General features: G+C 47.5%; 1 protein-coding gene across 3 annotated transcripts in view; it reads left to right on the top strand.

Annotated features, from left to right (window-relative positions):
* The window catches only part of PRKCB (protein kinase C beta), a 250,463-nt gene that overhangs the window by 140,793 nt on the left and 93,834 nt on the right, over window positions 1–15,836 (top strand). For all 3 annotated transcript variants that reach the window (XM_060172806.1, XM_060172807.1, XM_060172805.1), the window contains exons 6-8: window positions 1,071–1,227; window positions 2,840–2,974; window positions 14,235–14,331. In XM_060172806.1, the coding sequence (XP_060028789.1) occupies window positions 1,071–1,227; window positions 2,840–2,974; window positions 14,235–14,331 (389 nt within the window). The remainder of the gene's footprint in view (window positions 1–1,070; window positions 1,228–2,839; window positions 2,975–14,234; window positions 14,332–15,836) is intronic.

Here is a 15,836-nt window from a genome sequence, read left to right as displayed (position 1 = left end):
TGTCTCCATGAAGACTGCACCACTCCCAGGGGGGCGGAAACCCCACCACCACTAAGTAGTCACTTCTGCCCCCCCCCCCAACATTTCCGGCAACCACTGGCCTGCTTCCTTCTGCCGTAGCGTTACGTATAAATGGGTGTTTTGGATACGTGGAATCATGCAATATGTGACACGTATTCATTCATTCATTCATTCATTCATTCATTCATTCATTCATATGCCTCCAAGGTTATCACTGGGGCTCCTGCACTACAAATCCACTGCTCCTGGCAGCCAATTTTCCACTTTATTGGATCGGACAGAGAGAAATTGAGAGAAGGTGGGGAGATAGGGAGAGAGATACCTGCAGACCTGCTTCACCACTTATGAATCGTCCCCCCCTGCAGGTGGGGAGCTGGGGAAGACTCGAACCCTGATCCTTGTGCAGGACCTTGTGTTTAGTACTATGTGCACTTAACTGGGTTCCCACTCCCCTGACTTTTATTTATTTGGTCAGGGTTCCACAAACTTGCAAGGGGAACCTTATTGACAGTAAGCCCCCCCCCAAGAGGAAACATCCCAGGTGGGAATCATTTGATGGGTGAACAAGCAGGATGTGATGGCCCTTCCTGAGGGACACTCACTGCAATGTGACTGGCATTCAGTGAGTGTCGCTCATCGGTAAATGAGGTATTTAGATATCTTAGGGCCTGGGCCAGCCTTGGGGACATCCTGTGAAAGGGAAGGAGCCAATCTTACTGCCAGGTCTTATGAGGAGAAGAAAAAAATAATGCTTATGGCAGAACTAAGAGAGCAGCATAAAGTCAGGACTAAATCTTAAACCAGTATCGGACAGAGCCTACATGGTATCTGTTTGCCTGCCTGCCTGCCTCCCTCCCTCCCTTCCTTCCTTCCTTCCTCCCTCCCTCCCTCCCTCCCTTCCAGGTGTCTTTTCTCTGATGTTAATAAAATGAAAACCTCCAATGAAGACACCAAGAACAGAAAGAGTCACTGGTTGACACTTAGATGTTTTAGGGACCTTGAATGCTGACGCTGTGTTTCTCTTTCCTTTTTTTATTTTTATTTTCTAGTAAGAGATGCGAAAAACCTTGTACCCATGGACCCCAATGGCCTGTCAGATCCTTACGTCAAACTGAAACTGATCCCTGACCCCAAGAGTGAGAGCAAACAGAAAACCAAAACCATCAAGTGCTCCCTCAACCCTGAATGGAACGAGACCTTTCGATTGTGAGTTGAAAAGATGGCGGTGTTGGGAGAGGGGTGGCGAGGTGGGCTCAGAGATGGGGGGCCCCCTCCTAGCTTCTCTTTCCCTCCCTCCTCCACTGTCCATCCATCCCTTTCTTCTTCCCTCTTTGTTCTCTCCCCCTTAATCTGCACTTTTTTGCCTTGTGGGCCAAGTAACAACTGGAACCTGTTATTATTTTTATGACTATATAAATAATTTTATTTTATTTTGGGTAGAGTTGGAGAAAGATTGAGAAGGGAGGGGGAGGTAGAGAGGGAGAGAGGAAGAGATACCCGCAGACCTGCTACACTGCTTGTGAAACGTCCCCCCTGTAGGTGGGGAGCAAGGGCTTGAACCCAGGTCCTTATGCATGGTTACTAAATACACCACTGCCTAGCCCCTGTTATTATTATGGTTGTTGTTAAAGTTGAGAATGTCTGTGGGGTGTGTGTGTGGGGGGGGTTGGAGATGACCGGGACAGAGACGAGTGTACAGTTGTGAGGTAACAAGAAAAGCCATGGGTCCGTAACTCAGTCATGGGACCTGATTCATGGGGTGTGGGCCTTACTGGCTCCTGAGGGCCTTACTGGCTACTCCAGCCCCACTGGCCACTTTTTGCCAGCTGTCACACAGAGTCATCCCTGAATAACACCTCAAAACCAAGGTCTGTTTTGTGGGCACACCTGGGCCAACAAGTGTCAGCTCAGACAGTGTTTATTGAGCATATACTATGTGTACCAAGCTCTGTATGTAATGACCTACTGGCTGGTTGTTCCCTCCCTACTAACAAGGTTAAAGAGCATTTCCCCCAGAGACCCACAAAGGTAGGGGATGGGGTGGGGAGAGGGATTCAGCTTCTAGTGGGCTGACTCCAGAGGCCAGGGACCAAAGTCTAATGCCCTGTGAGAACCTATCCCAGCCTCAGTCTGACCCCCCTGCAGGCCTCTCCTGGGCCCCATCCACCATCCATCTGCCCACCAAGTCCAGCCCCCTTGCTGTATCGTTTTCTGAGCACCACAGCACCCTGTTAAGATGTTAGACAGCAGGGTCAGGCAGTGGCACACTGGGTTAAAGGCACATAGTACAAAGTGCAGGGGCTGGTGCAAGGATTCTGGTTCGAGGCCCCAGCTCCCCACCTGCAGAAGGCACTTCACAAGAAGGTCTGCAGATGTCTTTCCTTCTCTCCCCCACCCCCATCTTCCCCTCCTCTCTTGATTTCTCTCTGTCCTGTTAAAAAAAAAAAGCCACAGGAACAGTGGATTCCTTGTGCAGGCACTGAGCCCCAGCGATAACCCTGGAGGCAAAAAACCAACCAACCAACCAACCAAACAAACAAACAAACAAAGACATTAGGCAGCTGGGGAGGGGAGAATGACTCTTCTGGGCCTGGGCTGGGTCTCCCACTTGTCCAAGCCACAGGGTGCCAAGCAGAGGACACGCTGGTCTTCTAGGGAGCTCACCTGGGGTGTAGGCGGAAGGGTTTTTTTTTTCACAGCAGCTTGTGATTTTCAAAAATCCACCCTGGGCTTCTTCTCGCTGTGCCCTCTTTGTGATTCCCACTGGTGTGAGGCATCTCTCTGGCCTCCCCCTGACTTTTCCTGTTTCTCTCTGCAGCCAGCTGAAGGAGTCGGACAAAGACAGGCGCCTGTCTGTGGAGATCTGGGATTGGGACTTGACCAGCCGGAATGACTTCATGGGGTCGCTGTCGTTTGGGATTTCTGAACTGCAGAAAGCCAGTGTGGACGGCTGGTAAGGAGAAGTGTGGTCTGGGCCGTTGGGGAGCGAGGTGTGTTTTCCTTCTTCTCCTCAAAGCGAAACACCCAGATGGAGTCACAGAGGGGTGGCTGGTGGATCAGAACTGCACCACAGAGGTTTCATTTGGTCCCCGTCCTGTAAACAAACAAACAAAATCAATGACTAGTATTTTCAAAAGCAGGTCTTTTCCCTCCTATAAATTTGGACTTCTGGATCAAGAAAGCAGAACTCCCTGGGCTTGTTGGGCCTGCAGGGCAACAGCTGAGAACAGTTGAAGTGTAAATGCCACCTGGGGGCCTGGGGGCCGGGCGGTGGAGCACCTGGTTAAACACACACAGTACCGTGAGCAAGGACCTCGGTTCGAGCTCCCCATACTCCACCTGCAGGGGGATGAAGCTGCACAGGCAGAGAAGTTGGTCTGCAGGTGCCTCTCTTTCTTTCTCTCTCTTTATCTCCCCCTCTCCTCTCAACTTCTGTCTGTCCTATCAAAACAAAATAGAAAGAAAAAAAAGGCTGCTGGGAGCAGTGGATTCGTAGTGTAGACACCGGCCCCAGCTATAACCCTGGTGGCAATAACAAAAAGGAAAGGAGAGGAGAGGAGAGGAAAGGAGAGGAGAGGAGAGGAGAGGAGGGGAGGGGAGGGGAGGGGAGGGGAGGGGAGGGGAGGGGGGAGGGGAGGGGAGGGGAGGGGGGAGGGGAGGGGAGGGGAGAGGAGAGGAGAGGAGAGGAGAGGAAAGAGGAAAGGACAGGAGAGGGGAGGAGAGGAGAGGAAAGGAGAGGAGAGGGAGGAGAGGAGAGGAGGGGAGGGGAGGGGAGGGGAGGGGAGGGGAGGGGGGGAGGGGAGGGGAGGGGAGGGGGAGGGGAGGGGAGGGGAGGGGAGAGGAGAGGAGAGGGAGGAAAGGAGAGGAGAGGAGAGGAGAGGAGAAGAGAGGAAAGAGGAAAGGACAGGAGAGGAGAGGAGAGGGAGGAAAGGAAAAGAGAGGAGAGGAGAGGAGAGGAAAGAGGAGAGGAGAGGAGAGGAGTGGAGAGGAGAGGAAAGAGGAAAGGAGAGGAGAGGGAGGAAAGGAGAGGAGGGGAGGGGAGGAGAGGAGAGGAGAGGGAGGAAAGGAGGGGAAGAGAGAGGAGGGGAGGGGAGAGGAGAGGAGGGGAGAGCAGAGGAGAGCAGAGCAGAGGAGAGCAGAGGAGAGCAGAGCAGAGGAGAGCAGAGGAGAGCAGAGCAGAGGAGAGCAGAGGAGAGCAGAGCAGAGGAGAGCAGAGCAGAGGAGAGCAGACAAGCAACCACCACGCTGAGAGCACATGGGTTTTCTCCTTGCCACACCAAGTCTTCACCGCAACCTGTCTTACTCCTGCCCCTCTTTTCACAAGTATATGGCTTGACTGGCCCTGAAGATCATACAGCTGTTCTCACGATTACTCTGAAGCTGTGTGAACCCCACTCCTATCCCTCCCCACCCACAGGCTTCTTTAGACGATGCCTCTTGCCAGGCCAGCCTCAAAGAGTAGGGTGAAGGGGGGCTGCTCTCAGGGTCATATCTCCTATGATCCTTTCTTATGGAGTTTTTGCTTTGTTTCTTCTTCTTCTTCTTCTTCTTCTTCTTCTTCTTCTTCTTCTTCTTCTTCTTCTCCTTCTCCTTCTCCTTCTCCTTCTCCTTCTCCTTCTCCTTCTCCTTCTCCTTCTCCTTCCCCTTCTCCTTCTCCTCCTCCTCCTCCTTCTTCTTCTCCTTCTTCTTTTTATTGTTATTATTATTATTGTTATTATTATTATTATTATTATTTTAGTTTACCAGAGCACTTCTCAGCTCTGGCTTATGGTGGTACAAGGGATTGAGCCTGGGACCTTTGGTGCCTCAGGCATGAGACTCTACTCTAGAACCATTAAGCTATCTCCCCAGGAAGAGAGACACCTGCAGCCCTGCCTCATCACTCGTGAAGCTTCCCTCCTGCAGAACCAGGAACTTGAACCCGGATTCTTGTTCTTGTGCATGGTAACCTGTGTGCTTTAAGAGGTGTGCCACCATCAGGCCCTGCTTCCTTTTTATGTTATAAAAGAAAAAATAGGAAAGCTATCAGGGGAGGGGATGGGATACATGGAGGTCTCGTGGTGGGAATTGTGCGAAGCTGTACCCCTCTTAGCCTATGGTTTTGTCAGTGTTTCCTTTCTATAAATAAAATTTTTTTTAAAAAAAAAAAAAAAGAAAAATCTTCATGGGGCCAGGTGGTGGTACACCTAGGTGAGCACACTCATTATAGTGTGCAAGGACCTGAGTTCAATGCCCTGGTTCCCAGCTGCAGGGGGGAAGAAGCTTCACGGGCAGTGAAATAATGCTGCACATGTCTCTCCTCTTCTTTGTCTCCTCCTTCTCTCTCAACTCCTGTGTGTTCCTATCCAAAATCAATCAATTAATCAACAAAATTAAAAATAAATGAGAATTCCTCGTGGTGAAAAAAAGTATATAAAGTCCTCTTCAGAGGTGAGATTTAGGGCCTAGATATTTTTTACATTATCTTCACTCTAAGCATTACCAGGCTCTAGAAATTTGGGTCCTTGTCCCAGGAATCTGTTATTGAAAAAAAAATTATTTGGGCTGCAGGAGAGCTCACTTGGTGAGTGTGAGAGCCAGGTTCAAGCCTGGTCCCCACTGCATTGGAGGAAGCTTCAGTGCTGTGGTGTCCTGTGTGTGTCCTTGTCTGTCCTGTGTGTCTGCCTCTGTTTCTCTCTATCAGAAAAAAAAAAATTAACCTAGGGGGAGCTGGGCAGTAGTGCAGTGGGTTAAGCGCACATGGTACAAAAAACAAGGGCTGGCGTAAGGATCCCGGTTCAAGCCCCCCAGGCTCCCTACCTGCAGGGGGGGGTCACTTTGCAAGCGGTGAAGCAGGTCTGCAGGTGTCTATCTTTCTCTCCCACTCTGTCTTCTCCTCCTTTCTCCATTTCTCTCTGTCTTATCCAACAACAGCAGCTATGACAACGATAACAATAACAACTATAACAAGCGCAACAACAAGGGCAACAAAATGGGGAAAATGGCCTCCAGGAGCAGTGGATTTGTAGTGCAGGCACCCAGCCCCAGCGATAACCCTGGAGGCAAAAAAAAAAAAAAATCAACTTGGAGCAGTGAAGCCTCAGCAATGAAAAAAAAGAAGTTATTAGGGAGTCGGGCTGTAGCACAGCGGGTTAAGTGCAGGTGGTGCAAAGCACAAGGACCGGCATAAGGATCCCGGTTCGAACCCCGGCTCCCCACCTGCAGGGGAGTCGCTTCATAGGCAGTGAAGCAGGTCTGCAGGTGTCTATCTTTCTCTCCTCCTCTCTGTCTTCCCCTCCTCTCTCCATTTCTCTCTGTCCTATCCAACAACGACAACAACAATAATAACTACAACAATAAAAAACAACAAGGGCAACAAAAGGGAATAAATAAATAAAATAAATAAAAATTTTAAAAAAGAAGTTATTATATTTAAAAAAAAAAGATTGTTTTGTATGAGAGAGAGACAGACTCTGACCAGAGCTCTGTTCTGCTCTAAGATCCGCAGTACTGAGGACTGAACCCGGGCCTTCAGACACACACGCCTTGTGGTCTGACATACTGAACTATCTTCCCAACACTCCAGTAATTCAGTAAATTCTATGCACCTTAAGGTAAATTGCACTGCCTCTGTAAGACTCAGTTTCCCCATCTGGAAGGGGGTGAACTCCTGCAGCTCTTCCTGTGGACTGTGTTCTTATGCCACGTGGCTGAAGCAGCTGTGAAGCAGCCAGATGTGCTCCCAGCCTCAGGCCCCTCACCGGTCTCTGCTGCTGTGTCTGCAAACACAGCTCAGCTCTGGTTTATGGTCGTGCTGGGGATTGAACCTGGGGCCTCAGAGCCTCAGGCATGGAAGTCTTTTGCAGAACTACTATGCTGTCTCCCTACCCCCTTGATTCTCCTCTTATTTGTCTCTCCCTTGCCCCTCAATCCCTTTTTTTTTTTTTCAGAAGTGCTTCTGTTTTTACCACCAGGTTTGTTTTTCTTCAAAGAATTCGCACAGGGACTTGTGTCTCAGCTCTGTGTTGCTGTTTGCTCTGTTTCTGTGGGTTTGTTTTGTGGCTGTCTTTGAATCTCAGCTGAGTCTTTTGCTAATGTATTTCTCTTCTCCAGCAGACTCAGCGCTGGCAGAAAAAAAATAATGAACGAGCTTGGGGGGGAATAAATATCTCTTTGGCGTTTTGCTCTGTCACGTTTCTAGCTTCTGTTGCTGATTCAGGGCCTGCACTTGTCTTTTTAATTTAGTCCCTGACATGTTTTCCTTGAGGCCTGGTTCCTAACCACGAGAGCCAGCTTTTATTCTTGATGTTAGATGACAATGTTAACACCATGAAATCAGAGGCTGTGGTCCGTGGACTTCCCTTTCTTTCTTTCTTTCTTTCTTTCTTTCTTTCTTTCTTTCTTTTTTTTCCTTCTCTTCCTTTGTTTTTCAATTTAGCTTAACATGTATTCAAAATTCACTAAATGTTCTATATGTATTTAGATACAAAGATCCTATTTTTTATTTGGAGGATATCCATGACAATATTTTTTGTTGTGCCACAGCTCAGTTCCGTTGCTGTATTCTCTCTCTCTCTCTCTCCTTTTAGTTTAGTTTATTATTTATTTTTGATGATAGGAAGATACACGCCTGACATCTAATTTGCAGGTGGACCTAGGTTATTGTCTGGGAAATGGTATCAGAGTTGGAGCCCCGCCTCCCCAGAGCCCCGCCTCCCCAGAGCCCCGCCTCCCCAGAGCCCCGCCTCCCCAGAGCCCTGCCTCCCCAGAGCCCTGCCCCACTAGGGAAAGAGAGAGGTAGACTGGGAGTATGGATCGACCTGTCAATGCCCATGTTCAGCAGGGAAGCAATTACAGAAGCCAGACCTTCCACCTTCTGCATCCCACAATGACCCTGAGTCCAGACTCCCAGAGGGATAAAGAATAGGAAAGCTATCAAGGGAGGGGATTGGATATGGAGCTCTGGGGGTGGGCAATGTGTGGAAATGTACCCCTCTTACCCTATAGTCTTGTCAATGTTTCCACTTTATAAATAAAAATTTTTAAAAAGAAAGATACAAGCACACACAGAAATACAGTCAGAGACAGCTACAGAGACACTAAAGCCCTGCTCAGCTCTGGCTTATGGTGGTGCTGAGAATTGAACCTGGGACTTCAGAGCCTCAGGCATGAAAAGCTTTTTGCATCACTGTTTCCGTGGCCCTTTGTAGGAAAGTTTTCTCTTCTGTCTGACAGGTTGGAACTTTGATGCACAGGATAGTATTGGTGGGGTCATGTGACTTCACAACTCAGGAACAGAAGCCATGTTAAGAAAAAAGAAAAAAAAGAAGAAGAAAAAGAAAAACTTCTCTAACAACTTGAGAATCTGTGTTTCAGTTAATATTTTCTCCCATGATTTTGCCTAGTTACTGGCCTGAATTCATTCATTTTTTGAACCTGTGTGCTGACCACCCCCCCCCCCCCATTCTCAGGAGACACTAGTGAGTGGAACAGACACGAACCCTTGGTCTCAGGGAACTTCCTTTTTATTGACTTTCTTCAAAGAATGAAGGGCTGGCAGGATAGCTTACCCAGACAGTACGCTGCTTTGCCATGTGCACGACCCAGGTTTAAGCCTGGCCTCCACCGCACTAGAGGAAATATTTTGGGACTGTGATCGGTTTCCTTTTCAGTCGTTTGTCTGTCTCTCTGTTTCTGTCTGAAAAAGTCAGCCTGGAGCAGTGAACCTCTAGCTCCAAATCAAACAAACCATGGAAAATGGAGGATGTATCTATTTCTGTGTTGAGTGAGGAGAGAGTCAAGGACTCTCGAGAGCACTGTTCCGGCATGTGAGACGCCAGCCATCCCATCCGGGGGCTTCAGATGTGCACATGTTGTGCTCTTCCTGCTGGGGTTCCTCCCTGCCTGGTGCAGCTTGCCTCCTTCCTGTCTGGGTGAAAAAAATGACATCCTAGAGGCTGATGTAGGACGTGCTGAGTATGATGGGCCCTTGGATGAAGCAGAGCACTTGGGAGATGACTCACCGACAGGAAAGACAAGGACAGTGTGGGAGTGAACCACACAGAGGACTGGGGAGACTGTCTCAGATGGTGAGGACAGTGAGTGCAAAGGACCTGGGGCAGGTGTGTGTGTGTGTGTGTGTGTGTGTGTGTGTACACGCAGACATGCCAGACAAGTTTGGGAAGCAGTGAAGTGACCTGTGTACCTGGAGCTGGATCAATGCTGAATGGGGGGTGGGGGGTGGGCACGCAAGGCAGGAGATGAGATCTGGCAGGATCTGTGCATGCGCGGGGCGAGGGGTGATGCTTGAGAGTTCCCACGGGGGCCTGGCAATGGCTTTGTTTTCTACTTTGGGTAAGTTAAGGAATGAGACCTGGCCACTTTGTTTGGACAGATCCTTTCTTCTAGTAGATGTTTATTTTGTGTAGCATGTGGTGGGATTCAAACAAACTGAATCTGAACACACACACACACACACACACACACACACATACACACACACTTACTGGACGGAGACAGAAATTGAGAGGAAACAGGAGATAGAGAGGGAGAGAGAAATAGAAAACACCTGCAGCCCTGCTCCCCCACTCATGAAGCTTCCACCTCCCCCACCCCATTCCCTGCAGGTGGGGACTGAGGGCTTGAATTTGAGTCGTTGAGCAGTGTAACATCTGCACTTTACTGAGTGTGTCACTTCCCGGCCCCTTGAAAGTCTTTTCTTGTTGTTGTTGTTTTAATATTTATTTATTTATTTATTTATTCTCTTTTGTTGCCCTTGTTTTTTATTGTTGTAGTTATTATTCTTGTTGTTATTGATGTCGTCATTGTTGGATAGGACAAAGAGAAATGGAGAGAGGAGGGGAAGACAGAGAGGGGAGAGAAAGACAGACACCTGCAGACCTACTTCACCGCCTGTGAAGAGACTCCCCTGTAGGTGGAGGGCCGGGGGATAAAACCGGGATCCTTAAGCTGGTCCTTGCGCTTCACGCCACTTGCGCTTAACCTGCTGCGCTACCACCCAACTCCCTGATAGTCTTTTTTATAGAGAAGTGGTTTACTGTTGATGCCTGTGATTACTGTTTGTTGTTTTGTTTACAGGTACTTTATTTTTTATTTTCTTTCTTTATTTATTGGATAGAGACAGCCAGAAACTGAGAGGGAAGGGAGTGATGGAGAGGGAGAGACAGAGAGACACCTGAAGCCCTGCGTCACCGCTTGTGAAGCTTCCCCCCTGCAGGTGGGGAGTGGGGACTTGATCCCACATCCTTGAGCATTGTAACATGTACGCTCAAACAGGTGTGCCACCATCCAGTCCCAATTACTGTTTCATGATGTTTCTGCTCCCTAGTTTTCAGTTTTTCTTCCTTATTCCATTGTTTTCTTTCTCCTTCTGAACAAAGATGCCTGAAATCATTGTTAGCCTAAATTGCTATTCTTTAAACAACCCTTTTCATTATTGTTAGTAGCTGCATTTCATCTTACGGAGAGAGAGAGAGAGAGAGAGAGAGAGAGAGAGCGAGAAGGCTTTGGAGGAAGAGTTTCTCATTAACATTCCTGCTCCACCACCCTTCTAACTGTTCACTCTCACTCAGGAAACTCACTCTGCCTGCCCCTTGTGCAGCACTTAGATGATTTCCTCACAGATCTCTCAGCCTGACGCGGCTGGCTTTCATAGCAGAACCCGTCCTGCGAATGTTTGCCAGCGACGATGTCTGCAGATCTTCTCAATACATTTACATTCTCACCAGTGCGGTGTGAGACTGTTCCCTTCACCCACACTTGTCAACATCTGGCATTATAAATTCCAAAGAGAGGATGCAGTGATCATTCATGTTCTGACACTAATCATATGGTTACATAATATATATATATATGTATCATGCTGTGCATTTAGCTACTAATTATACTGAATGTTTTCCACTGCTACTTACCATTTGTTTGTATTTATCAGTGACTCTGTCTTATCTCTTTTGCCTGCCGTTTTCTTATCGACTCACACAAACTTTTTATATAGAAAAAGGTAGTCCTCAGTCTTGCTGATACCTACATATTATACATTGCCCCCTGTCAATGTGTGCTAGAGTTGGTAATATGCATTCTTCTTTCTTTCTTTCTTTCTTTCTTTCTTTCTTTCTTTCTTTCTTTCTTTCTTTCTTTTGCTTCCAGGGTTATTGCTGGGGCTTGGTGCCTGCACTACGAATCCACTGCTCCTGGAGGCTATTTTTCCCCCTTTTGCTGTCCTTGTTGTTTTGTCATTGTTGTGGCTATTATTAGTGTTGTTGTTGCTGTTGTTGTTGGATAGGACAGAGAGAAATGGAGAGAGGAAGGGAAGACAGAAAGAGGGAGAGAAAGATATAGACACTTCAATACCTGCTTCAACGATTGTGAAGCAACTTCCCTGCAGGTGGGGAGCCGGGGGCTCAAACCAGGATCCTTAACGCCGGTCCTTGCGCTTTCTGCCACGTGCACTTAACCTACTGCACTACCACCCAACTCCCTGGATGCATTTTTCCTAATAGCATATAAAGTGTGCATTTCAACTCTAATCTGTATACTAAATATCCAGCACTTGTGCTAGAGAAACAATTTCTTCAAGTCTATTTTGTGATTCACTAATTACTTCCTCCTAATGTCCAGGGTCTCCAGTGGATTTTTTAAAAAATTGTCAACAGGGCTATGTCTGAGGCTCAGTGCTGACATTTTTATAAATCTACTGTTTCTGGAGTCCATTTTTTTAATAGAACAGAGAGAAGTTGAAAAGGGAAGAGGAAATGGAGAGGAAGAGAGAAAGCTAGACACCTGCAGACCTGCTTCAACACTACTGAAACATCTCCCCTCCAAGTGGGGAGTGGGACCTTGAACCTGGGTCCTTGTGCTTGGTAGTCTGTGTGCTTAGCCTCCTGGTGGACTTTTTCAAATATGAATTTAATTTTATTTACTTATTTGTAATTATGGTGGGTTATAAGATTATAGGCTTGCAGGGTATAAGTCCACACCATACCTACCACTAGAGTTCTGTGTCCTTGTGTCCCCATCCTCCTACCTCCCAAAGATAACCACCAGCATTTTCACGAGTCTCAGAAACAGTTTGCTTGATTTCATTTTGTTTTTTTGAAATTTCACATGCATCAGTTCTCTACCCTCTGCAGGAGTAAAACCATTCAGTAGTTATCCTTTATCTAGAAGTTAAAAAAATATATATATATACATATTTATTTATTCAGTCAATACAGAAATAAATTGAGAGGTATGGAAGAGATAGAGAGGGAAAGAGAAAGACACCTGCAGACCTGCTTTACCACTTGTGAAGCATCCCTGCTGCAGATAGGGATGGGGGTCTTGAACTCTTGTCTGTGTGCGTGACAATATATCTGGTCAACCAGGAGCATTACCACCCAGCCCCTCCAGTGGAGTTTCAAGTTCAGCAATTCTGCCTTTCTTCTGAAAATCATCTTTTCTCATTCCAGGCTGCCTCTCAGACACCCTGACCTCTGAAATCTCACCAAAGATAAGAATTAGAGGTCTTTTCTACATTGTTCTCTCTTTGGACCACAGTTCCATGAGCGGTCCTGACCAGACTCCACATATGGGCATGCATTTTTTCTTTACTTTCATTGTATTTGTCCGTCCTTGCGAGAGGGTGAGCCCAAGAAAGGGGAGTGTCCCTCATCTCAGTGTTCAGATTCAAGTGAAAGAAGAAAGAAGTTTTTAGCAGCTTCTGAAATTCTCCCTTGTCAGATCAGGGGCCCTGTTTCAGGTAGAGAAGAGGCCAGCTAGAGACAGCAGTGTGCTCTCAGGACCCGGGTCCTTGAGTCTTGAAACATATGCACTCAACCAGGTGTGTCACTACTCATCTCTGGTCTTTATCCTTTTGAATCAGTATTTTCTCCTTTAAAAAAAATATGTATAAAAAAGGAAACACTGATAAAACCATAGGATAAGAGGGGTACAACTCCACACAATTCCCACCACCAGAACTCCATATCCAATCTCCTCTCCTGATAGCTTTCCTATTCTTTATCCCACTGGGAGTATGGACCCAGGGTCATTATGGGGTGCAGAAGGTGGAAAGTCTGGCTTCTGTAATTGCTTGCCCCCTGAACATGGGTATTGGCAGGTTGAGTCATACTCCCAGCCTATCTCTCTCTTTCTTTAGTGGGGCAGGGTCCTGGGGAAGCGGGGCTCCAGGACACATTGTTGGGGTCATCTGCCCAGGGAGGTCTTATTGGCATCATGTTAACCTGGTGGCTGAAAAGAGAGTTAACATATAAAGCCAAACAAATAATTGATTAATCATGAATCTAAAGGCTGGAATAGTGCAGATGAAGATTTGGAGGGCTCTTGTTTTGTAGGTAGTGAGGAGGCCTATTTTAGTTATATTGCAAAGGGCTCATGACTTTACTATTTTTTTTCCTGAGCCTGACATATGATATGCAGGTGGATCCAAGTTATGGTCTGGGGGAGATATTGACATGGTTGGAAAAAGGGCTAGAAAGCTGGATCAGGGAGGAGAGTAGCTTCCAAATATGGAAACGGTGTATAGATATTGTTGACTGTAAACCTCATTGATTTGATGTGATCTGGGGCTGAATCAGTATTTTCAAGGCCTCTGGAGAGATGCTGAGGGGTCTTATTGCTGGACCCCAAGTAAATTTCTATTTCTACTTTTTTTTGGACTCTGCTTCCTGCTTTCCACAGGGGCTGTGCCAGCTGCATCTGATCTCTCTCTCATCAGGGAAGGCTGGCCAGGGGAGTCATGGCTTTGCCCCACTGCCAGTCCCTGTTCGGGCGCCAAATGCCAAGCTAGTTTCATGGGCGGGAGACAGACGACCAGGGACTCATGGCTGAGCTGGGAACATAGTTCAATCTTTATTGATGAGCGGGAATGCAGTGCAATCAATCTAATCTCTCTTCATTAGAAAATCCTGTCCTTTATATCTCCTGAGGCAGAAGTGTCAGGAAGAGGAAGGACATAGGATAGGGGGTGGGGAGAAGGAAAAAAGCGCGAACCAGTGGGGATTAAACAGGCTGTGACTAGGAGAGGGGGTGGAGTGGAAAAAGAGCTCGAACCAGTGGGAATTAAACCAGTGTGGGTCTCAGACAAAACAATGATTATGTAAATAGACCACAGCATTAAGCAATGCAAGCGAACCTAATGTGATGATCAAAACAGAAGGGGTCTTAGAAGCAGAATTAGAAGTAGACCAACACCCCACCCTTTTATCTCACTGCAGGTTCAAGTTGCTGAGCCAGGAGGAGGGCGAGTACTTCAATGTGCCAGTCCCCCCAGAAGGCAGTGAGGGCAATGAGGAGCTGCGGCAGAAGTTCGAGGTGAGCCTTCTCTCTTCCTGCTCCCCAGACTTCTGTGGTGTCCTTCCTGCTCGTGGAAAACTCCTTTTTATCCTCCGAAACGCCAGCTGTGTGAATGAAACCATGCCCTCCTCCCTGTTCTCACTTAGATTTATAGGTTCTCTCGAAAGTGCTCACTTGGGGGCCGGGCAGCAGGGCACACAGTTGAGCACACAAGTTACCATGTTCAAGGACCCGGGTTCAAGTTCCCTGCTTGCCACCTGCTGAGGGGAAGCTTCACAAGCGGTAAAGTGGGTCTGCAGGTGTTTCTCTCTTTCTCTCTCCCTCTCTGTCTCCACCTCTCCTTCCAGTTTCTCTCTGTCTTATCAAATAGAATAAAAGGAAAATTTAACAAGAGAAAAATGGCCGCCGGGAGCCGAGGATTCATTGTGCAGATGCAGAGCCCCAGTGCTAACCCTGGTGACAATTTTTAAAAAGGGGTCCAGGTTGAGTTCAGGGCAGCTGAGGATAATAAGGAGGAGGGATAGTTGTGCCCAAGAGGAAATGGATAGGGAAGTTTGTTCAGTCAAGACAGGAGCAGGTCATTCTGTTCAGGGAGCCCAGCCTGCTCCAGGGGCTGCTGGCAGGGGCTGGGAGTGGGTAGCTCAGTGCATCTGGTAGAAACCCCTGGGTGTACAGAGACAGAGAGAGCCCGATAAGAGTTCAAGGACAGGCCACACAAGAAGGTGTCAATCAGAGGAACAAGGTCGGGAGGCTGATGGTGATTTTGTGCTTTTTGCTAAGGGTCATACTAATTTTCTCCTTGACTTGACAGAAATTGACACAAGTACTGACATTTATTTATTGGACTTATATTTTATTTTATTTACTTAGGTTTTGGGTAGAGACAGAAAGAATCCATAGGGAAGAGGGAGGGAGGGAGTGAGAGAGAGAGTGAAAGAGAGAGAGAGAGAGAGAGAGAGAGTCCTGGAGACCTGCTTCATTGCTCCTGAAGCTTACTCTCTGTAGGTGGGGACCAGAAGCTTGACCTGGGTCCTTGAGCATTACAACATGTGCGTTCTACCAGATGTGCTACCACCTGGCCTTATTTATTTATTTATTTTGCTGCCAGGATTTTTACTGAGGTGTCTTGCATGATTCTCCCACTTTCCTTCCTCCCAGAAGAGTCTTAGGAACAAAAGTAGCAGGGAGCCCAGCGGTGGTTCAGCGGGTTAAGCACACGTGGCGCAAAGTGCAAGGACTGGCATAAGGATCCCGGTTCGAACCCCCGGCTCCCCACCTGCAGGGGAGTCGCTTCACAGGTGGTGAAGCTGGTCTGCAGGTGTCTGTCTTTCTCTCTCCTCCTCTCTGTCTTCTCCTCCTCTCTCCACTTCTCTCTGTCCTATCAAATAACAATGACAGCAATAACAACAATAGTAACAACAACAACTACAAACAACAAAGGCAACGAAAGGGAAAAAAAATTAAAAAAATAAGAAAACTTTAAAAAAATAAAAAAAGAAACAAATAAAAACCCAGAGTTCAGC

The sequence above is a fragment of the Erinaceus europaeus genome, chromosome 15 (genome assembly GCF_950295315.1).
Source record: "Erinaceus europaeus chromosome 15, mEriEur2.1, whole genome shotgun sequence".
NCBI lineage: Eukaryota > Metazoa > Chordata > Mammalia > Eulipotyphla > Erinaceidae > Erinaceus > Erinaceus europaeus.
This window is presented reverse-complemented; position numbering and strand designations above follow the sequence as displayed.